The 24007-nt window shown below is 40.8% G+C and overlaps 1 protein-coding gene across 3 annotated transcripts in view; it reads left to right on the forward strand.

Annotated features, from left to right (window-relative positions):
• sbf2 (SET binding factor 2) overlaps positions 1 to 24007 on the forward strand; it is a 110107-nt gene that overhangs the window by 37891 nt on the left and 48209 nt on the right. For all 3 annotated transcript variants that reach the window (XM_085402292.1, XM_085402308.1, XM_085402300.1), the window contains 14 exons: positions 3083 to 3220; positions 6745 to 6879; positions 7278 to 7388; positions 8482 to 8587; positions 13448 to 13580; positions 15451 to 15559; positions 15912 to 16025; positions 17474 to 17551; positions 17824 to 17937; positions 18715 to 18843; positions 18981 to 19079; positions 19232 to 19436; positions 19548 to 19657; positions 20864 to 21013. In XM_085402292.1, the coding sequence (XP_085258418.1) occupies positions 3083 to 3220; positions 6745 to 6879; positions 7278 to 7388; positions 8482 to 8587; positions 13448 to 13580; positions 15451 to 15559; positions 15912 to 16025; positions 17474 to 17551; positions 17824 to 17937; positions 18715 to 18843; positions 18981 to 19079; positions 19232 to 19436; positions 19548 to 19657; positions 20864 to 21013 (1731 nt within the window). The remainder of the gene's footprint in view (positions 1 to 3082; positions 3221 to 6744; positions 6880 to 7277; positions 7389 to 8481; positions 8588 to 13447; positions 13581 to 15450; positions 15560 to 15911; positions 16026 to 17473; positions 17552 to 17823; positions 17938 to 18714; positions 18844 to 18980; positions 19080 to 19231; positions 19437 to 19547; positions 19658 to 20863; positions 21014 to 24007) is intronic.

Consider the following 24007-nt stretch of genomic DNA (forward strand, 5'->3'; position numbering starts at 1 on the left):
TCCCCATCAGAGTCAAAGCATGACAAAGCATGGTCTGGTTTAAGGCTGCCATGCCTTGTGATTGAAGAGCTGCTGCCATATGAAGCTTGAGTGTACCACAGTTTCTCAGTCGACCCCTCGCTCATCACATCAGGTTCCAAACCAGGATGCAGTGGTGAACATGCTTAGCGCCAGGCCTCTAAACCAGTCTGTAATACCACATCCATTCTACAGATATTAGACTTCTTGAGTCTGACCTGAAACGATTGCTCTACATTGAAGTTTACACTGCTACTTTTGTCAGTCTGTCAGTTAGCAGTCAGTTCAGTAATAAACTCTACTGACCTGGTCCCATTGGTGGCAGGTATACCCTAACCACAACGCTGTGTCTACAAAGTTTAATTCTGGTATCATTTAGTCTTAAAAATGCAATATTTTTGTTAGGCCACTAAATTAAAACAAAGTCTGCGCTTAAGCCACATTTTATTCAATTCCTTTTTAAAGAGGAATAACTTAAGAAAAGTGTTACTATCGGTATATCCACACTTAATTACAAATCACAGAGGATTTCTTCGGATTGATGTTTACATGCAGTTGATTTAAAATGACAACATTTGTAAAAAGCACTGCAGACCTTCAGAGATGCCCTTCCTTTCTAGTAGGTTGCAGAGAGAGACCATCAGTATACTCATCTTACTTGAAATAGTTTTAATCAAGCAAACATTCACCATATGTGAACACCTTAGTGTAGGATCCAAACTCAGTTGTTGCACAGGCCTGAAACTTGTAGCGTCATAAGCATTGAGTGTTTAAAACCTCGGAAATGAGACACGTTTTTATAAAAATGCAGCTGCGTAGGATACGTGGAATCACTTTCTTTGTAGAGTCTGAATCGGATCCAGCTACATCAAAGATACATGTTTTATGTAGACAGTGATAAGTTGCATGTAAATGGATGTCTGTCTGGAAGCATTGGTCCCTGAATACCATGAAGTTTACTAAACACCAAACTCAGTCAAGTGTCTTTGAACCTGTGCCAGCCCTGAAGTGTCTCTGCAGACCTACAGGAGAGAAACCCCTGACTTAAACACTTATTTAACATTATGGAAGGCAATTCATCATTTCACCATCATCTTTTCATCTGCTGCCTGCATGTCACCGTGTCATAGTCCCCATCTCGCACATATGTTCACCACTACGGAAACACACATGGAGAAATACAACACACACACAGACACACACAGGATGTTATTATCTCCTGTGATCTTCTGAGCTATGTGGTCCCAAATGTGTTTGTCTCTTTTTTGACAACAATGAATGGCATAGTTGGAATACTTTAGGACAGGAGCACAGTTATCCGCACTTGTCCTTGGATCCTGTCTGGCCCGAGCATTCATGCACGCGCGCGCGCGCGCACACACACACACACACACACACACACACACACACACACACACACACACACACCTCCCCACAATGCAGGTTTAACAGATTTCCTGTGGGCTATTGTATCTGCTAGAAGATGGCATCCTGGTCTGAACCTCCAGGTTGAACAGGCCCCTTGTCCCCCTCCCATCTCTCTCTTTCCTCCCTTCCTCTCTTAATCTCTGTTTTCCAGCCCTCCCCTTTAATTCCCTTTTCTCCTTTTTTTTTTTTTTTTTTTTTTTTTTAGTTGACCTCTTATCATTTGCTGCCCAAGAGACACTACCTCGTGTACAGAGCCAGCTATCTACCCATCTGTTCATCTGTTTTTGCCCTTAGCTGCCCCTCCTTAACCCGGTCTCCTCTCTTCCTCCATGTGTCCGGTGATCCCCTGCGTAACCCCTGAGGAGCAGTCTAAACACCATTTTCAAAACCAGAGCCAGTTGGGCCTCCTGCAAAAACAAGAGAAGGATCAGACACAAACACTCAACTCTCTGACCAAATGCCTGCCTGCCCCTTATACTTTGGCCCTCTGTGCTCTCGTGTGCCACGTGGCTTATTTATTCCTTTTTCTTTTTTTTTTGGAAGATAAACTATTCAAAGTTTATCTATAAGAACAAATAATTCATCTATTTCTCCAAACAGTGGGCAGGTTTATTTTGAGCTTGAAGAATTGCAAGTGTTTATGTGAAGGCAACATCAACAGCAATTTATGTCTCTAACTATAAAGTCAATAGATTGATAAACCGGTTTTGTCTAACCAGACAATGTATCGGGAGAAGCTTGTTTTTTTTCCACACTTTGCAGATGTTTTGTGTCAGGATTGGAGATGACTCATGCTGTTGTTGCTCTGGGACCTAAAACCTGTTTAAGATGCTTCTTATTATTGTAATGGTCTCTCTCTGTGCCCACAGTTTTCTAAAAATGGCTCAGTTTTGTCACGCATAGAAAATTATTGATTTGTGTGATACTTAAATCGTCAGTAAACAGGAATGTTTGGAAGTCTAAATAATAAGTCCTTCCTGGAAGATTTTGGGAGAACAGGACTCTCTCATGGAATATCTAAACCTCTGTCCAAACTTATACCCTGGACAGTCTGAATCAATAAAACGGTGTAACAGAGAGGTCCGCCTTTCAGATGTGTTGTTTTCTTAAATGATGATTCGTCATTTAAAAATCTGAATAAGAAATTGGGACAGTAGGATAAATAAATATTTGTTGTTATTCTCAGTTTTAGCTTTGATTTAATGTATAAAGTTGCTTAATTCCTGTTTTTTGTTTTGGAGTTTTTTGTCCCTGTAAGTCTTGTGTGCGACATTTCCTCTCATGCTCAGACCTTCAATTAGAACGGGCACCATCGCTGACGATTTTTAAAGAAAATAAATTCTGAACATGCCACTTCCTGCTAGCACTGTGGCATGCATAGGAGATGAAATTGCAACCCCAGAGCAGGACATCCTGTCTTTGCTCTTTATGGGGGCGTTGGGATTCAGCTAGGACCTGCTGCAGTATTTCACAGTAATTTGAAGGTTTGATTGGTTTACCAGCAAAAAGTCTCAGTGGGTGTCATAACCACTGAATTTATTTAAAAAAAATCAAAAGTAACCAAATGTTACTGTAAGTGAGATGTGATTCTGTGGATTCCTATGTGACGTCATTTTACTGTTTTTTGTCTTTTCAGTTCTGCCAGCCTGGAGGCTGGAGGCTGTCCAGAGATCGGAAAGCACCCACTTTCTTCACCGTTGTGCTGACAGATATCGATTCAGACCGACACTACTGCTCCTGCCTCACTTTCTACGAGGCCGAGGTCAACCTGCAGGTACTCCACAGTCTCTACCTTTGACCAAAACGTGAACTACATGAACTCATCTGCAGTCTCATTTCAGCTTAGAGAGTTTCTCCTTTATTCCCTGCTCAGTCTGAACCCACCACCGTTTACAGATCCACACAAGCATGTCATGTGTAAAGTGGAGTGGACAAGAACCCGTTGGCGACAGTATTCAATTTTACTAGAATTGCAGCAGAAGCCTTCAAACAAGCATTATGTGCCACTGAGTAAAAGAGAGAAATCACAACGTGCTGTTGGAGTTTTTCAGCCTTGCAACTCACTCGATCGTTTTATGTTTTATCTTAAAAACTTTTGCGAACAGCTGGAAGTGAAATGCCTTCCAGCTGCTCTATCTTTGCTTTTTCCTAGTTTTTAGCTTCTTAAATGCTACATTAACTCCCCTGTTAGCAATCAGTGCAGTGTTAATGATGTGTTGGCTGTAACCAACATGATCTGATCATCAGTGATCGCATTGATATTTGATCAAAATGTCAGATCGGTGCATCACCTGTAACCCCTTGAGCTGCCATGTGAGCCACAGTAATAATACAAATCTACAGTCACCTGTCCTCTTTAGTAGAAAGCAGTGCATGACATCATCACCTTGTAAGCCCCTGATATCAAAATGTTGAAGTCGGTTTCTTCCTCCTCCCCAAAACGAGGTCACTGTCATTCTTGTGTGCTTTTCATAACCATTAGACACCCTTAGGGATATGAAGCTTGGGCAATGTGACTTTCTGTTTTCATTTTAGGCTTATTGATTTGCTTTTTGTTTTTGTTTTTTTGCCGTCTTTGGCACTCTTCTTTAGTTCTCAGGAATGCTTGTCGCGTGGTTGATGTCTTCCAGAATGTCGGGCGTTATTATAAAACAGCCTGTTTGCATCCAGCCTAATAAATTGTGACTTGGCCGAGGAAAGACAGGATAGCCCTCCCCTTCGGCATGTGATTTACTCATGCATACAAGACTGCGTTTGATTGCAGATTAGTGGTCACGGCACCAATGTCCAAAACCCCCATAAATTATTGATTACTACAGATTAGTTTCATTGGGATCATTTTCATACTTACCAGTGATCTTGTTAACTTCTCTCCCTGCCAGAGGCCCACACAATACCAAGATAATTGTTTCACTGTGTTGGCCTTTGTTGGAGACCTTAAATGACTCTTTGTCACTCTGCCCACTGTGACCTCACATCCTTTCGCATGTGGAAGGCAGTCATCAATCACATTCCAGTTATATCACTTTAACATCTTTGAGGGAAATTTGAAATCGAGCCCCGTAAGAGAAATGTGTCAACTTCAAAATAGCAACGAGTCACTTTGGTGGAATGCCTGAATTCAGCTCTGTTGTAGTGCATCCTTTTCTCATTAGCATTTGAACTTGTTGTGTGAATCACATTATAATTACATTTGTATTAAAGCATGCCTCAGTTTGCATAACTGAGTGCATTTTTCCACTTTGCTCGCCTCTTGTTGGTGAAGTCTGTGAAAAGCATGTTAGGGTTTACAGATAAGTGGATCACCCTCATTGTGAAGAGTAGGAGGACTTTAGCGACAGGATTTCACTTTAACACGAGGATGACCTCTGGAAATTCTATTTCATGCAATTTTGATAATGCTCCACATATTTACCAGACATGATCGAGACTACAGGGAGAACTCGTACTATGCTCAAAAAACACATTTTTGAACACTTTTTTTTGTGGCAGTAGAGGAGTGTAAACGTATGTACAATCACAGAGCCGGTGTATCTCAACATGTAAACTTTGTTGCCAGGTTGGAAAAGTGGGACTCTTAATGTTTTCACTCAGTCAAAAACCCCACACCTGAAGCAGGTGGTTGTGTGTAAAATAAAGTCAATACAAACTGTTGAGAAACCTCATTTCTGTTTGGTTTTTTTTGTTGTTTTTATATGTATTTTAATCAGTAATACATGTGCAAGAGTCCCTGATGCCACGTGGAAAGCTTCAATCCATTGAGTTATGGACATTGGACCTCTGGGGGTGTCTGGCACGGGGACACTGGCAGCAGATCATTTTGGGGGCCTTGAGTATCGGGTTGTTTTAGCTTTTTTTCCAGTTAAAATGGGTCAAGGCCTTGAACTCTTTGCTATGGTGCTGGTGGTGGAGTGATTCTGAAGCAGATTTTGTAATGTTGTCAGCCACATTGTCCTGAAGGGGAGTCACGGAGTGCCTTTTTTCCCCAAGGTGGGGGGGGCATGCTTGTTTTACAATAATATTTAGATATCTCATGTATGCCCAAGTGCCGTGCTTCTTGGAAAGAATCAGGGCTTCCAAGCAGAGCGTTGCACTGATTTTGATGTTGGCACATAATGTATTAGTTTATAAAGTGAGAAGTTAATCTAATTAATTTTGAAGCTATCTTTAGGCTTTTAAAAAAAGCATGAAAACAATACAGTTTGTCTTACAGTTTAACTGATACGCTTCACTCAAACAGATTAAACTAACTGAGATGTTTGTGTCTGATAGAGAGACACTTGACCGAGATGCGTGTCTGCTTGGTGTAGATTACATGCTGTAGCATAAAGACTGACCCTATAAACGTTTATTATCCACCACACGGCCTTATCTTTTATCTGTCTCGCTCATATTAATCATTAGGTCAGGCTATATTTGGTCTCATCGAGACCATCGGGGTACCTCAAACATTCCAGCGTTCACTTCAGAGCGCTGAAGATCTTCTTGAAACGTGAGGGTGTTTTAACAGTCTTAACTGTCTGAGTTGACGTCCTTATCTGCTCAGCTAGATTTCAGAGAGCGTCCAGACAGGCGGCGCAGGAATGTATTTTGTTAAATAATTGAACCAAATCTCTTCCCCCCCCCCCCCCAAAATTCTCAGATGGATAGAACAGATATTTTGATCCTGCACTCCTTGGTGCTGGAGATACCTAAGCTCTTGCGGCATGTTTTGACTGCCTGGAGAAATATACTAGACTGTGATAAAGGCTTTATTTGGAATGAGCGCCGAGAGATTGGCGTATCAGTGTCGTAATGCAGCTCGTGGATCTCAATAGAGACCAGATCGAAACTGTAAATTTTCTATCTTACACAACAGATACTAAGCGCTGTGCAGTTGTTAACTTGTTTGGTATTTTTGTCACTGATGTTTTGCATTTGCTGTATTATGATGTGATCCTAGGAGAGAAGGAGGATGAACTTCCTAAAGTCATTTTTGACTCTTCTGTAAGCAAATCTCGTTTAATCTTGGTCCCTTTGGAGAAATCTTTTATTAGCATCATCGTAATTGAAGAAATTAACAGAGTGGCTCTGCTGGCTGTACTAAAATGCAACATTGTGAAAGAGGATAATTAATTGTCCAGCCTTTCATGAATGTTTTTTTTTTCTGCTCACTGTAGACAAAGGAGGATTTTTAACATTTCTTTTGGCTGCATTCAATTCAGTTAAAGGCCATTTTATTTATACAGTGCCAAATCACAACAGTCTCCTCAAGGTGCTTCTTCTTATAAAGTAACGACTGCTCTTTTTATGTTTCAGGGATCAAAGAACATTGAAGCTGATGGCGATGAAGATGAGGAGGCAGAAGAGGATGGCCTGATCCAGCCAGCTCAAGTGTTTGCACCAAAAAGTCTCATTCTCGTGTCCAGGCTGGATTATCCCGAAATATTCCGGGTAATAAGACACCGCACGATTAAATCTTGATTTAAAAAATGTTTTTTCTGACCGTTCAGAAGAATTCTCAGAATTTTTGTCAAATCTGATTTTCGTCTTGCAGATACTAATCTGCTTTGTTCTGTCTGTAAAATGGGTTTAATGTAGGCATGCACTTCAGAAAGTACAGGAGTCTCAGGTGTATAAGAAACTTTGAGCCTTTCATTAAGGTCAGTTTGTGCTGGCGTAAGGCCAGTCATACCATCCATGGTAATAACCTTACTAGCAGACCTTACCTACTGAGGATCCTTTGCTCTTGGCCCAAAAAGAGAAAATGCAGACACTTATTAAGCACATTGATGGTTGCTTCTTTCCTTTTTCTCCATGTCTTAGTTGTCTTCCACGTGTTGTTCTTACAGGGGTGCTTAGGGCTGATCTACACGGTCTACATCGATAGCCTGAGTTTCCCTTTGGAGGGATTGGTGGCCAACCTTTTTACGTTCTTGGTTCCTGTTGCTGGTGGATCTCAGGTAAGTCTGACCTAAGAGAGAACATGTCCACATATCACTGTCTAGCTCTGCTGTTGGGTGGTTTTTCAAGGAGGGGGGCACAGGTCCAGGACTTTGTGCTAGTTGGTTGTTGATGTCAACCCTGCTCTGCTTTCAGCCAGATTGTAAGTGGATGACTGAGGTTCAGTGATGCAGACTGATGTTTGCTTTGCAGCCAGTCACCACCATCATGTTCAGGGTTCAGGCGAAGTTCTAGTCTGCTCATTCTGCCATGAAATAAACTCTTAGAGTGGAGCAAGAAAGAAAATCTCTTGAACTTTATCTGTAGCATTTTTGAGGACTGTACTGCACTGTCGCTGCATTAGGATCCCTCTTGATGTCATAATGTATTTTGGTGGCCAAATGTCAGAAGATAATGCTCCGATAAGCTAGGCATAAGATAATTTATTTAACACCCGGAACAAAAACGCAGCCCGCTCATTCTGCCACATTCGCTTTCTCATCTGATTTTGTTTTAAATGATGGATAATATGCTGTTAGAAGGAAGAATTTGGCCCCTTCTGTTCTCTAGCAAGACGCCACAAAAAATCTCATGTCCTCAAGTCTGCCAGACCCAAGCAGACTCATTTGTCAAAACAAAACACAGTTGAACATACAGGTATGCCAGGAATTGTGTGAATGAGGACCCCATGAGACCTTTATATGATACTGTGAGATTATATCAGAGGATACCTGCACACGGTGTGAATCAGGATGTATTTGTGAGAATAATTACAGCACAGCTTTTAGGTGACTGATTAGAGTCTGTGTTGATCTGAACAACACGTACACACTTTGGAAATATGTTTTTGAATCTTTGCAGTGCATGAATCATTTTTATATTGATGCAGCTGTGCACCATATCAGTTATGTTTTTGATTAGTGTGAAAAAGACTTATTCAGATGGTCTGCACAGTGTTTGCATTGAATAGAATGCATCTTTTTCATGCCCCACGGGCTCAGAACAGTCCTGTGACTGTCAGTCGTTGGACTTCTCAACCCTGTAGACGTGATGGTCGTTAAAATGTTCTATTGCTGTTGTCTGACTGTCACGCCCTTTTTTTTCTGTTTACAGAAGCTATTTAGCCTGGGAGCAGGAGACCGTCAGCTCATCCAGACACCCCTGAACGACACGCTGCCCGTTACATCCAAGAGTATTGCTCTACTCTTCCAGCAGTTGGGTGGGTCAAGGAACTGTGATAACTACTAACCAGCAATCATGAGTCACAACATGACTTATTTATGACTTCATTGTTGTATCTGAAATGAAATGACTAAATGTCTTGTCATGTATTTATTAACATTACCCTGCTGCAGTTTATCATGTACTGTAGACTCAATCACCATGTAAGTATTTCTAGTAGCTATTATAATCTGACAGCAGTCACATTTAAAAACATAAGTTTTAAAGCATTCAATGTCTCAGCTTATTTAGTAAAATGCCTTTATGCTTGACATATTTCACATTTATTCTTATCAGATTTTTAAATGCTCTGTGTAACTTTGCTAATCACCTAGTGGCAAACTCCACTACTGTAGGACTTTTGCGGTGAGCCATTAAGAGCTCGGATTAGTTCTACATGAAATGCGTCTCAAGCACGGCTGTGCGTTTTTCTCTGTGTCCCATCAATGTTTCTGTAATTTTGTCTGGGTAGAAGGAGCCAATAATGAAGATTTGATTAGGTTTTGTGGTTTCGGATTGCAGTGTTTGCACAATATGTTAATGGTCCAGACTTAAATGATTTGAACAGGCGATACGTGCTCTGGTAAAGAACCGACGTGCCTGATACGCAATGACTCAATCATGAGGGAGTCCAGACGTATTTAGGGAGTGTGTCTATTGTTTTTCTTAGCACTCCAAAAAAACCCGCAAATTGGCAAAAGCCACGCTGTGAACTTTCTGAATTATGTTTGCAGATTTTGGGGTTATTCCTAAACAGCGGGGCTTATTTCACTTTTTGCATATGTAAGCCGAGAGTGTGATTAAATCTAATTCACCTGAAATCTGATTTGTAATGGAAAGTTGGCCCTCATTTGGTCTCTCTTGATTAGGAGAATGTGCTTCACATCAGAGTAGATTCTGTATCCTGACTGTATTAACACCATCCTCGTTTTGTTTGGAAGCAGCAAGGGGATTGGGAGGGGTAGGTGTTCTTACACGATATATGCAATTAGGGTCATGTCAGAGCATGCATTTGTTGCCAATTTGGATACACAAAACAAAATAATGTTGACATAATAACGAATCACGACCAGTCAGTTTTCCTAAACCTGCTTCCTTTAATCAGGAGGGTACATTTGCAGTTCAGAGCAGCAAGTAGGATACAGTACATGTGTGCTGGAAAGATGAACTGCACATTTTAGTTTCTTTCTAATGTTTAGAGTCACGTACGAATAGCGCAATGATTACAGTTCGGTCGCTCTGTTAATAATTTTGAAAATGAAAATGAATAGACAGGTACTCTTCTGCATGCAAACCGATATCTGAACACTGCTAAATGTACCCAGAGCAGGGCGATATGACCAAAAATATTTATCACGATATACATTTGAAAATTTGTGATAACGATAACTGACGATATAATTGACACTAGACAAAATAATTTACAACTTCTCAACTTTATTAGTGCCAAAAAAAAAAAACCATCAATGTATTTTCACTTAAACAAGCAGCTTTTTTAAGTGCATTAAAGTTACATAAAAACGTAACAGTGCAAATGCAAATTCCTTGCTGACAGTTTAACCAAAAGGCATTTCCAGTGGAAATTGGCCGACATATCCTCAGCATAACCATGTATAACATCCACAAAATCCACAAAAAAAGAGGTTATACACACACAATACGGTAATATTATGTTGAAGCACAGTACGTATCACTCCGCGAGGCTCCTGCCTAATATAGCCGTAATGCTCCGACAATCCATCAAGCGTTGCGGGTTCGTAGCTTAGCAAAGTCGTACTGAAACATTTGACAGATTTTCGAGCGCCGTGTACCACATAAAATCATTTCGAGGTCAGTAAACACAACCAGAATTCATACATAAGGCACACGGGATTATAAGGGGCACTGTCGATTTTCAGAAAAATCAAAGGATTGATTTTAAGTGTGCCGTATTTTCCAAAAAAAAAACACGGTAATAACGACGGCCCGCTAACATGCTCTACCAAAAATAGTGCTTTGTTGTGTACCTGACGGATGAAAGCCAAACCAGTTCCACACCACTGAAGTTGCAGCATTTTTACAAACCAATTCTGGTTCATTCGTTTCATTTAACGATCCACTTTCGCTCTTCTCATTCTGCATCGCCGCCATGTGCGTATGTAAACAAAGGCACTGCGCATGCGCGTTTTACCCACGTTCTATCGCGATATTTGATTTTCCTATCGTTGCCCAACATTACACCGGTATTACTGTGAATGGTATGATATAGCCCAGCCCTACCCAGGTGTTTACAGAAAATGTCATATTTATGATATTTGTATCATCATGACTTTCAGGAAGAAAAGTACCTCTGACACGGCGCAGGGAATCTACACTAAACTAGGCTAAAGGCTAAAGCAATGAGATTGTTAGCATAGCTTTAAACAGAGGCTAGCAGAAGGGAAAAATAGCTAGCCAGAAAAACCTCAAAGCCACAATTTGTCACTTTTTATAGTTACTTACTGTAATACAAAAACTGTCTGTTGGTTTGGCTGGGAACTCCTCCTACATGATTATAAGTTGCCTGGCAACCACCTACCAATGGCTAAAATGACTCATGCACCTATAACGCCCAATAAAAGCATCATATCGTTTTACTTTCATGACAGTGACGCTGAATTTATCAAATACTGAATGTACTCATTCTTGATATTTTCATCTTGTGATGTTTACAGTATACCATGACTGTAATTTAACTTATAAAGTCAGGTTTACTCTATCAGAAGTTTAATGTTGGATAAATGAACAAATGTACTTCAGGCAATGGTGTTTTGAAACCACCTCAATTATTTCAGTCTGCATGTTTTGTTTTTTTGTCTGCAGGTTTTTTCAGGCTAAACTGTCCTGACCATCTCGTGTCTGTAAGCTATATATGTAGACACGGCATCGGTATTATCTATTCTTTATTCCACTCTTGGCAAGAATATGAAATCATAATCTTTTTTTTTAATCTCTCCTGCTGCTGTCACAGGTTGTTATATAATAATTATTTTTTTATTAAGGTGCAGGAAACTGAAAGTTACAGACATAGTTAGACAGTAGAGTTAATGATTCCTCTGACCTTAAAGCCTGACTTTCCTGCACATTGATTGGAAAGTCAGTTGATGAGTTACACGTAAGCGTTTTGTTTCCACTTATTAGCTCGTCCTTACATCCATATAAGGATCAGCTACTAGCATGGGGACAGGCAGGTCGGGACATCGCTCTGTGCGCACAGGTCATCGAGTCACCACAGAGGAATGTGTGTTAAACATGTTACACTGCACAGGAAGTACAGCCCCCCCAACACCACCCCCCGGCCGGGAGCGAGATAAATCCGACCATCAACAGCCCGACTGTTGTTGTTTGTTGCCTTTGTCTGTTCTGTTTTTGCTGCCACTTCTTTTATTTAGGGCTCGGAAACGTGTCGCTGTTTCCATGAGATAAGCAAACACCTGAACACGAGGTGTGACTGTGAATTGGAAGCCTCGGTATCTCAGTAAAAATTACGGACAAAAATACATCATTTGGTGCCTGTTATGACTTTTTAAGTCACGCTTTTTCATTTTAAAAAGGAAGATTTTTTTCCTTTTTTGTTTTTTTTGAGGTGCGCGTTTCCTGTTTATTACTGAAGCGCTCCATTCAGGCAGCCAGACTCCAGACCCAGCGCCCCCAGCGGCGCGGATATGTCTGCCGGTGTTCCTCTTTCCTTATCACTCCGATGTGTGATGAATTGGTCTGTCAGTTGCTTGATAGGAAACAATAACAGGAACTATAAACTTAGAATTCTTCCTGATTGTCGCATCAGTTTTTGAAATATTATTTATACTGTATGAGAGTGTGTAATTTCCTTTGTTTTTCAGAGATGACTTTTCACCTACCTTTATATTCAATGGTTCAGTAGAAACTGTCCTATTTGAATGCAGATTTATTTTCACAGCTAGTGGACACAGTGCAGATTACACAGCGTCACTGTAATTTTATTTCCAATTAATGCAGCTGCACTAAATAACAACAGTAGTAAAAATAATAATACAAGCTAAGAAATATAAACAAAAGTGAATTTGCCCTTTCAGTTTAGTTCAAAGTATTCATATTTTTAAAAACATTGTATTTTCAATTATGCATTTATTTGAATATATAAATTTAGCTCAGTGTTCCCATCTGCATAGATTTGCTCTGTGTGTATAGTAAACAGAGAGTGCAGTGCCCACATACAAAGACAGACTGTGGTAGCTTCATTTAGACAGGAGGTGATAAAACAAAGAGGTAATACTAATTGAAGAACTGGCACAAGTCAGCCTGCATTACTGTAACACTCTTCTTCTTTTTTTTAAGTGCACTTCCCAAAAAGTTTTTTTGGTAGCGTGCAATAAATTTTTTACAACTTCAGCAAAAGCAGAACCACATTGTGTTGTAGTCTTCTACAGAACTGATGCTAAAATAATTGTTCTTGCATACAAAGCCTTAAGTGGTCTTGGCTACACTGCTGTCAGTGTTTTGCGTTCTCCTTTCATGCCCTCTGAAGTCATTCTGTACTTTTCCATCACAGCCGGAGCAAATTTCAATGAGATGAAGTTCTGAACTTTCTATATTAACATTCTTCACGTTGTTCCGCCTAACAGGAACGAGCGTACAGAATATTGTTTCCTTAGAATTTCAGTGATCCGGCTTGAAGCTTTTATGGTTATCAGCGAACTTCCAAGTGCACATTGTTTGCTGTAATCTGTTGTTGAAGTCTGAAAGGCCTTCACAAATCAATTTTAGATGAATGATCTGGAAAATGTGGACGTCACATTCCAGCAAATACCTCATTTATTTCATTCTGTGTTGGGGTTTGGTTTGTTTTTTGTCATTTCAGGAATCCAAAATGTTCTTAGCCTATTCTGTGCAGTTCTGACAGAACATAAGGTCTTATTCCACTCCACCAGCTACCAGCGGCTTGGAGAGGCATGCCGTGCCCTGGAAGCCCTCATGTTTCCTCTTAAATACAGGTGAGTATGTGTTTGATATGGCTGGATGAGACAGAATCTCATGTGACTTTCCATTGACTGCAGTTGTGACTTTCTTGGCTTGTGATCTGACTGATCATTAACTTTGTTAATTTTTCATTCATTTCTGTAAAAACAGTTTTCTCCACCACATTAGATCACCTTTTAAAGTCACACAATTTAACCTTCTTTAACCTCTTTTTTTTTTTTTGTTTGCTTGAAATGACTCAGATGTATGTGGTTAATAACCTCCTTACCTTTCTCCGATACATTTGTTCATCACTCTCCCTTGTGAAACATATCTTCTAAGAAAGGGTATTTTAAGCTAATCCGGCCAAATGGGTTCAGGGGTTCTTAAACATAACACTAAACAACAAAACATGCAAAAGGAAGGAAGACGTCAGGAGGAAGGAGACAGTAAGCCTTTTTCACAGAAGACGTCTTGAACCATCATTGTAGTAATATTAGTAACAGTTTAACGACTACATCCACATGATTTCCAGCCATGGCGTGCCACCGTGTCTTTATGTGAAAGCAAAGTACCAACATCAAGTTGATCTAATGTGGTGTAGTAGGATGCTAATACATATAAATATTTATAAGTATGAGATATATGGTCATCTGCCACTTTATTAAGTATACCTATTTAACTCACTGTTAGCGTAAATATCTAATCAGCCAATCAGCTGGCATACAGCTAGGTGTATTTAGGTGTGTAGACTTGTTGAAATTCAAACTGAGCATCAGAATGGGGATGAAAGGTGATTTAAGTGACATGGCATCGTTGTTGGTGCTCTGTGGGATGGTCCGAGTACTTCAGAAACTACTGACCTGAGATTCTCCCACACAACCATCTCTAGGGTTTATAGAAAAAGAGGAAGTCTCCTGTGAGTGGCGGTTATAAAAGAACAACACATTGAGCACTGAAGCAACGTTCAGATGACTAATTTGGCATGAACAGCATTCATGACCACACTGTGCCCATCTTCTGATGACTGTTTCCAGCAGAATAACTGTCACTAGATCTCAGTCCAATACAGCAACCTTGAGATGTGGGCATGCATGAGCAGCCGGCAAATCTGCAGCAACTGCGTGATGCTGTCGTGTCAACATGGAGCGAAATCTCGGAGAAATCTTTTCAGCAACTTGCAGAATCTATGCGATGAAGAATTGAGGGGATCCCTTTCTTTGCTTGCAAGGTGTACCTAATAAAGTGTCTGCGAGTGTATTTAGTTCCTATTAACAAATGAGCAATCAAAGCACTAAAACCATGATGCTACTCTGCCATTCCTTGCGTTGTGTGCCTGTATCCTTCATTGTTTGCTTGGTCTAAGTTTGCCAACAGCAACAAGAACAGCAAAAATCAGCAGCGGTTTATTTGTCTGTCTAAGCTGCTGGAAGTTTGCACAAACACAGTCACACGTCTCAAAAAACCCTTTTGTTACTGGAAAATGTAAAACAGGACTTGCACAGAAGTAACGGGCGTTTCAGATGACTGGTACACAATCGTGGTCTCGAGTAATTCTGTTGTTCAGGTAGAATTAGAAGCCACTATGTATTAACATGATATGAAACACTGTGTCCACACACAGTGTTCTACATTTAAATTATCTGGGGTTTATTGCAATTTTGACACAAGTTTCCTGTAGATGATGATGATCATTTAAAATTTACGTATAAATGTCCTCCGTGCTTTACTGCTCTCTTATCACTTGAAATAAGTTTAGTCATCCGAGCTCCATTTTCATCAAATCACATCCTCTTCCCTGCGGGGAAGTATATTTTAAGCTCATAGTTGACCAATCGTTGCAAAATTCTTCTTAATCTTTCTTCTGAGTAAATGTGTGCGTTTTGCTTGTGTCCGTGCACACAGCTACCCCTACATCCCCATTCTACCTTCGCGACTGCTGGAAGTGTTGAGTTCACCCACGCCCTTCATCATCGGCGTGCACTCCATGTTTCAGAATGAAATCCAGGATCTGGTGAGTGTAGACGTGTCACAGACATCCAGGAATTTGTCCTACCTTCATGCACAAGTTAAAGATTAGAAATTGTTAAAAGGTAACAATGAATCATTAACAGACAACTTAAAGTCTTTAAAGGCTTATTTTGATATCCTCAAAGCAGGTCTTGCTTTAAGGACTTTTTCTTTCTACTGACCAGCGAAAGTGACATTTTTATTTTTTCAGATTGTTTTTGCACACTGGGTTTTAAAAGATTTCTCTATATTTAGCTGGTTGCATTTGACTCTCATCAGACATGTCTACCACACAGCGCTTCCTCCAGCAGCAGTAAAACCACCTGACCTGTCAGTGTTTTGTGTGTTTTGATCAGTTGGATGTTATCATTGCTGACCTGGATGGAGGAACAATAAAGATTCCTGAGTGTATCCACCTGTCCTTGCTACCTGAACCTTTGTTACACCAAACACAGTCTACCCTGTCCCTGGTGAGCCCAAACGCAAACTCACACATGCACACAAAAACACCTAAAACCACATTATTTAAAGATGATGGCATCTAAAGTGAGCACCCCAAAATTTTAAATATTCCCAAAGTTCCTTTTCTTTGAACATTATATAATAGAGTAATAGAGTGGGTTGTGTTCTGTATACGAAGTGTGCTCAGAAAGTTCCGTAATGCCGGCCAAACAAAGCAAAAAACATACCTGACCTTTTCAAGGTCGTCTCCTTGCAACATTTAAATCTCTCCTTAGAAACCCTGCTTTGCAATTTAATTGTGGAACATACACGTGCACAAAGAACAAATGCTGACAACCTGAGCCAGCTTCCATCACTGTTATTGAGCAAAGGATTGAGCTACAACTCATGTCGGCCAGCTTGAAGACAGCTCATCAAGTTAGATGGGTATCAAGGTACATGCTCCTAGATTGACTCCCTGAATTTATCCCTTAGGGTCACCGAGTTGTTCTGCTGTAATACTTGCCTTAAGCAAGGCAGGCAAATTGTACATTACAGCAGTGCCCTCAGTTTCCAAGGATAGCAAAAGACACATGACCTCCCTAAGTGGGCCCCACCTGTCTCCACTGTGATGTGACAAGGTCAGAGCCAGGAGTCAGACCTGGAACCTGACTTATTAGCATAGCTAGTAGGCTAAAAGAACATAGAAACTAGTAGTTACAGTGTTAGTAACACTTTACCTGTTGTTTTATAGACTGTTGTTGGTGATGTCACATTATTTAGAACAGAATGGGGATGACCTGTGGCTGGACGGGCCCCCTGTGTATTTTTGTTTTGGGCCCCAACAGGCTGGAGAATCAGTACTGGCTGTAATATCCTGAGACAGCTGAGGAAGAACACTTGATCTGATCTGTGCCACGTGTTGTTTTTTGATTATTTTTTTTCCCGGCCACACTCTGAGACTCTCCTCTTCCTGAAAATCAAAAATGGTTGAAGGCGTGTATTTTGACACAGACAACATGATCCAGTTGCCATCAGAGACTGTCACATGCAGGTAGTCACAGCAGGACTTTTATGGAGTGAACTGAACTTTGCCCGAGTGCAACGTATGTTTCCTAGAAGTCACAGGGAGACTAACTTGAAGGGATGATCAGGTAATGTTTTTGTTTTTTGCAGGAGGTGCTGCAGAGCTCTTTGATTGCACAAGAAGTCATCTGTCATTTCATCCTTTACAAAGACAAACACATCACTACACATATATAGAGAAATAATGCTAATTCTTATATTTTGTTTAATAAAATGTTTGCTTTCCTAATGAAATAATAAGGCACTTCTTGATTACCACATTACCTGGTCACTCGCTGTGCACCCGCAGCATTCCCTAAGTTAATGTTGGAATCATTCCAAGTTATTTTCCATAAATGCTTGGGATAAACGAAAACAAATGTATCGTCTGAATCTAAATTCATTTTCTTAGGTTTTACACCCGGATTTGGAGATAGCGGACAACGCGTTCCCCCCACCTCGCACCGCACCCTCCAACCTCAAGCTGTTGGTAAGTCAGCGGGGTTAACATTTGGCCTCATTTAAGTTCCTCAGTGTCTCAAGGAGTGATGTCCTTCTCCTTCCCACACGAGGAGGACGGGCTGCCCAGAAAAGGTTTCTTATCACAGGGAGGTTAGCGTTGGAGTGGGGGTACTAACTGACGGTAACCCATAACCCAAGTGAAGAAAAAAAAAAAGCATGTCTGTTGTATAATTACCTTATCAGACTGCATTTGTGGCATAGCTGCTTGATGAGTTGTGTGTGTGTGTGTGTGTGTTCCAGGACAAGGAGGTGAGAGCCGTCTTTCTCAGGTTGTTTGCACAACTCTTTCAGGGCTACAGGTCCTGCCTGCAGCTCATCCGCATCCATTCTGAACCCGTGATCCACTTTCACAAGGTAATAAAACCAGGTCATGAAATTCCCGGGGCTAAAATTAGCATTTTTGCCAATATATGACCTTTTGATTAAGCTCGTTAAGCAATTCCTCCCTAGAAAACACGACGTTCCATCAATCTGCCCGCGCTCCTTTAGCCAGCAGTGTGGGCGGACTCGCACATAAAGACCTGACAGATAAACTTGTCAGAAGTGTCTAATGCGTGCGTTTGTGTATGCGTGTTGTTTTAAACGTGTCACAGAATCTTCGTGACTCTTCCTTGATGGTATTCGTTTGTTTATCCAAGCTTCGGACACAGTCCCGTAACCTTGGGCAAATCCGGCAGTGAGCCATATGAAACGTATTAGGTTTACATTTTTGTTTTGCGCCGGGGTTTTTGTTTGTTCGTGTCTGTGGTGTCTCCGTGGTAACCCATCAGCAAATCACCCTCAAAGTACCCCACATGGATCGCATTATAAACTAAAGCTCTGCTTATTCGCCTGGAATCCTGGAGCAGGAGGTGGGGGGCTCGTGTGAACTGTTTTATCTCCTCTAGCCACAGGCACATATAATTATGTGTAAAGTAAATTAAATTCATTTGCATGTAGTCATTTCTAACTGGATTTATTTCCCTTTCTCCACACACTGAAGAACTTGCCCACGTTGCAACAATATAAAAGTCCCCCTTGCAGAGATATTTTGTGATCATGTTCTAAAAATGGCTGCTTGGTGTGCAGTCTGTAGTAAATCCATATGAACAAGGTTTGTGATTGTGAATGCTCTAATCTGACATTATCCAGACTGCCTTCCTGGGCCAGCGAGGCCTCATTGAGAATGACTTCCTGACCAAGGTTTTGGATGGCATGGCCTTTGCCGGCTTTGTCTCAGAGAGGGGTCCACCTTACCGAGCCTGCGATCTGTTTGATGAGGTACTGTACCGTGACGCACCACCGAAACCTTAGCCTTTAACTTTAAATAGAGAGGCTCGTACATAAACACCTTTTCAATCAACTGACCCTGTTTCTAGTTTACATTTTGTTTTCTTTGTTGTTGGTGTGCTTTGCAGTTGGTGGCCTTGGACTTTGACAGCTTTAAGGAAGAGGAGGTCAACCCCGCCAAGCTTCAGAAGCACATCAGGGAGCTCTCCGAGCAGCTTTATAGAAATGTAAGTCCTCGTGCAACAAACGACTGCTAAGTTTCCTCTGTTGTGCTGGTGTGCCGTGTACGTCTGATTTCCTCATTTTAGCCTGCTCTGCATGTGTGCTGCTCCAAATCTGTCCCATTAATCCATGTTGTTTCCTGGTTGTTGTACGTTAGGAGAACCCAAACCCCCACATGGCATTCCAGAAAGTGCCTCGGCCGTCTGAGGGATCCCACCTGCGCGTGCACCAGATACCTTTTCCCGTGCTGCATGAAGAAAAGGTGGAGAAGCTTATGGAGGAGGGTACAGCAAAACACAGCAGCGCACCTCTTCCTACACGAACTGAGAAAAAGTGTGTAGTACCCGCTGGACCACCTGTTGGTATGACTCACTTTAAAACCTTATTATGCGCAAAAAATACATTTCACAGAATTTTTTGCATGTAAATTTTTAATTAAAATGACTCATCAACGATCTGTTTGCTTTTTCCAGCATCCATCATGGGAAAGAGTTACTCTGTGTTTAACAGCGCTCGCAGGCTGGAGGTCGTGAGGAACTGCATCTCATTCATCTTTTACAACAAGACTCTGGAGACTGAAAAGGTGATGCACACTGTTTATTTTTCTACCTTTAAACAAGTTCATAAGGCACCTGTGCTTTGGGTAACACCAGAGCTTCAGGCCGTTTAGGAGCAGGTCTCTCCTTAGCTTTATCGTCCTATTATGTCCCAGCTGGTACACAGACACCTAGAAGCAGGAGTAAATAAGGCCTGTGATCAATCTTTCTGCATCCCTGTGCCAGGCTAAGCTGCCAAGCAATAATTACAACTGGGATTGATCAATTCCTGTCTGATCTGTTTGTTCCTGCAAGTATTTATGCTGAACAGGAATCTTTCCTCAAAGTTATATTCCACACTACAGCCTCATCTGTAGGAGTTCATAGGTGAGCATTCAGTCCAATATGACTCCAGTGTGTTTAAAATGGGATGAGTGCCAGTTGTTTTATGTATCCTTATAGCTTCATACAGGAGTTATATAACCTGAACCTGCATCTGCATGCACACAGGGTAAAAATGCATAGCAGGAATTCTCTGAACACCCCGTGAACTTGTAAGTCTTTGACATACATACAGTGCTGTGCAAAAGTGTTTATCCTCTTCCTGTTTTTTTTGTTTGTTTGTTTGTTTTTGGAAATCTGTTACATTTAAATGTTTCAGCTCATCAAACAAAAGTAAAATTACCCCCTAAACCTAATAATTGGTTGCGGCACCCTTGGCAGCAAAAACTGTAATCAAGTATTTGCAATAACTCTTTCACATCACTGTGGAGGAATTTTGATCCGCTCTTCTTTGCAGGTTTGTTTAAATTCAGCCACATTGGACAGTTTTCCAACATGAAGGACCTGTTTAAACTAAGTCCAGGCTTTAACTAGGCCACTTCGAAGGTGGACTTGCTGCTGTGTTTCGGATCATTGTCCTGCTGCATAACCCAAGTGTGCTTGAATTTTATTTTTTCACATAGGGCCAGATAGGTTTGCAAGAAACAGCGTTTTATATTTATTTATCTTTGCAAAAACATAATAAATCCGGAAAGAGCAAATAATTTTCATAGCACTGTAGGTGCTCCTGTAGTTGTTGTAGTGAATGTCACTTTTGACAAATACTTTATAAAATGAAGGTTTCCTGTCTTCAGTTTTTTTAACAGTTTTAAATTACTAATAGTTTCCTGTTTCTTGTGCTAATTGACTTCTCTTCACAGGTCTGTTACTTCTTTCTAAAACCTTCTTTCCCTCTTTCTTCACTTTAACAGACGCTGCCGGCTGCACTGCGTGCGCTGAAAGGCAAGGCAGCCCGCCAATGTCTGACTGAGGAGCTCAGTCTCCATGTTCAGCAGAACCGCGCCATACTGGACCACCAACAGTTTGACTACATCATTCGTATGATGAACTGTGCCCTTCAGGTCAGTGACGTGACAGATAAACCTGCCAACATAAGTCACAGACTGTTACATCTGTACTGTAAACATGCACAGTAATATTCCATGCAGATAGGAAGAAGCAGTCAGCCTTAGAAAAGCCTGGATTTTTTCCCCCCTGCAATGCGGGGGTCACGTTCTACAATCAGTCAACTAATCGAGAAATTTAAATACCTGAATTTTTGATAATCAATCAACTGTTTAAAGTACTGAAATGTTGTAAAGTCTTTATTTGTTCCAGATTTGGGTTTGGTCTGTGGCTTTTAACAAAAAAGTCAATTTAAACATCATCTTGGATTACGAGCTTTTCTGTTATTCTAAGAAAATCGATGGTGAATAAGTAAATAATGAATGAACTACACAAACCTGATGGCTTAGAGACTGTGTGGCCTTATAAAGCAATGCATTTTTTCCTCCTTACAATGCAAGTCTGAAATTGTACTGAGACACTCAGTGCTGTCGTCCCCAAACTGTGAATGTCAAATTTACCGTGTTATTCCCACAAAATATTGAGATTTATTTTAACAAAGCACTTTTTCTAAAGCTGATATACAGGAAAATGTTTTTCAGATCCATGTAAATATTTTAGTTCAGTATCACAAAGTAGACTTTATGAGTTTAAAAGATTAGCTGTAGAGAGTCAGATAGTAATGCTTAAGGTCTCACACAGGCTTAGGGACATGTTGGCGACCACTTAGTAAACCCTGGTCACGAGGGAAGAATGCATATTCCCCAATAGACTGCGATTGTTCAATGGATGTTGCTTGCAGTCGCTGTGAAATTGAATCGGTAAGACCCAGTCATGCAAGTTTGAAGACCGATAAGTGACCTTGCCTGCTGGTAACCTCCAGTCGCGTGTGCATCCCATCACTGTTTGGTGAGTGGTTGTTGGTAGTTTTAGCGTGAAATTGGTCGTAAAGACGTACACAGTAGTGCATCCAAAATGGCCTTGTGATTGTTTTGTTTCTAGCAGGTTGCAGTTGCTGGTTTTCATGGAAGATGCCATCCCGTCTGCAAAAACTTGCAAAACACTCCACGCCATCGTGAAACTATAAAAAAAATGCTATGCAAACCGGAAAAGGAGAAAGTTCATCTTCAAAGTAAAAGCTGTGATCAGGCACATCTACTTTGAAGCCATATAAAGTTTGCCTTTATTTGCAACTGTCTGGCCTTGTGTCATGAGACTTATGACCTATAAGACCTAACAATGCTTCTCAATGTTAATCAGATACTGTGTTTGTGTCTTCTTCGTGCCCTCCTGGTGGTTCAGCTCTTTGTCAAAGCAAGTACGTAGTGTGGTTGTTTTTTTGTTTGTTTTTTTTGCAGCTTATAAAAAGTCTGTAAAGCTTTACTCAAACGGAGCAGTTGGTCTTAATTGGTAGTTCCACTTGTTTTATTAGTGTGAATAAACCCATCTGAGGGATTTTAAAAATGTAAGCAATAGTCAAAAAGTACAGCATTTATAGAGTGACTTGAGATTCCAGTCATTCCCCCCCAAATAACAGAAAACCAATTAATCCCACCATCTGCTAGGGACGTGCAAAATGTGCATGTTGCTTCAGAGTTGTTCAAATGGAGTTTTGATGAATTTGGCCTTTCGAGAACAGGAAGAGAAAAGTAGTTTGTTGGCATTTGGTTGTCTTCATTTTCAGGATCAGAGACTTTATCGCTGGTCTGCATTTACCAAGGCTTTATAAAACCAAAATCTCGTTTGCACAGCCTCTTTAGTTCAATTCTATCTCAAGTATAAATCAAACGCGTGCTTTCATGTTGTTTCATGTTGTTACATGAAAGCTGGTGCGTCATTTGGTCTTCACCATCAGAACAAAATCTGCAAACCTGGGCTTAAATTTTTCTTTCACCCAAACAAATGAACCTGTTGAACAGGTATGCTCTAGGAAAATGAATAGGTCATCTGTATCTTTAGTGCTGTCTGCAATTCAAGCAAGTAAACCTACATCCAAGTTGTGCTAATATTCACTATTTTCATTTGTTCTGCTCTTGTAAACTACATGTTAGACATGAACATGTTTAAAAAGAATATAAACAAAACATGTTTGCTGAAATGCTAGTACCCCAAAGGACAAAGTAATAATTTCACAAATATAGACGTGGAGTACACTTTGATGAATTGCAACAAAGTATGTAATCAGCCTTTCTCTAAAAATTTTAGAATCATTTATTGTTGTTTTTAAAGATTTTATTGTTTGTTTTTGGTCTCAAAGCCAGGTTGGCTTGCAGCTCTCGGTCTTGTGTTCGTCTGGCATCTAAATATACATTTTAAGATGTGGGGCCAGTTATTACTTTTAAATTCTGCTACGTCACCTTTGTTTCAATACCCAGCAAAACAAGGACCCCATAAAGATGTCACAGAGCGCGCCGCGGCCGGCCGGATTGTGTCTGTGTGTGCGTGTTCAAAGGTCCTTCAGAGCTTCACAAAGCCAAAGTGACCTATTCTGCAAAAAATGTTCATGCTTCTTGTGTGATGACAGCCACATGCCGCCTCAGTATTTGTGGCGCGTGTGTTGATCTGACACGTTGATTTGCAGTGACATCATCATTAAGAAACCACTTACAAGATTTATCGTTAAACTGTCAACGGCTGTGTGACTTTTCTGTTTTCTGGTTACAATCAGAGTTTTCCTTTGAAAGAGTTAGCAGGATGTGTGCGCCACAGAGTAGGCTAAAGGTTGAGGCGCTGGAATCAGATGAAACTGTACCTTGGAAGTATGTATGAACTAGCTTTTCTTTCTTTGGCTATCTCGTTAGGCGCGCTAACAATCTGTGAGTGTCTGTAAGAAATTTACAGTTGTGCATTTTTTCCTGTTTAAACATCTGTTGTTGGCCTTATCTCTGCTGTGTTTCTCTGCCATGAGTAATACCCCCCTTATTGAGGCATTTATGTTAATTGCTCATTTATATGAGTGTGCGTGCGCATGTGCGTGCATGCGCTGGTCAATGCTCTAGCATTTAGAAGTA

This window comes from Rhamphochromis longiceps, linkage group LG1 (genome assembly GCF_057381845.1).
Source record: "Rhamphochromis longiceps isolate RC_006_pf linkage group LG1, R_longiceps_female_GT1.1, whole genome shotgun sequence".
Taxonomy (NCBI): Eukaryota; Metazoa; Chordata; class Actinopteri; order Cichliformes; family Cichlidae; genus Rhamphochromis; species Rhamphochromis longiceps.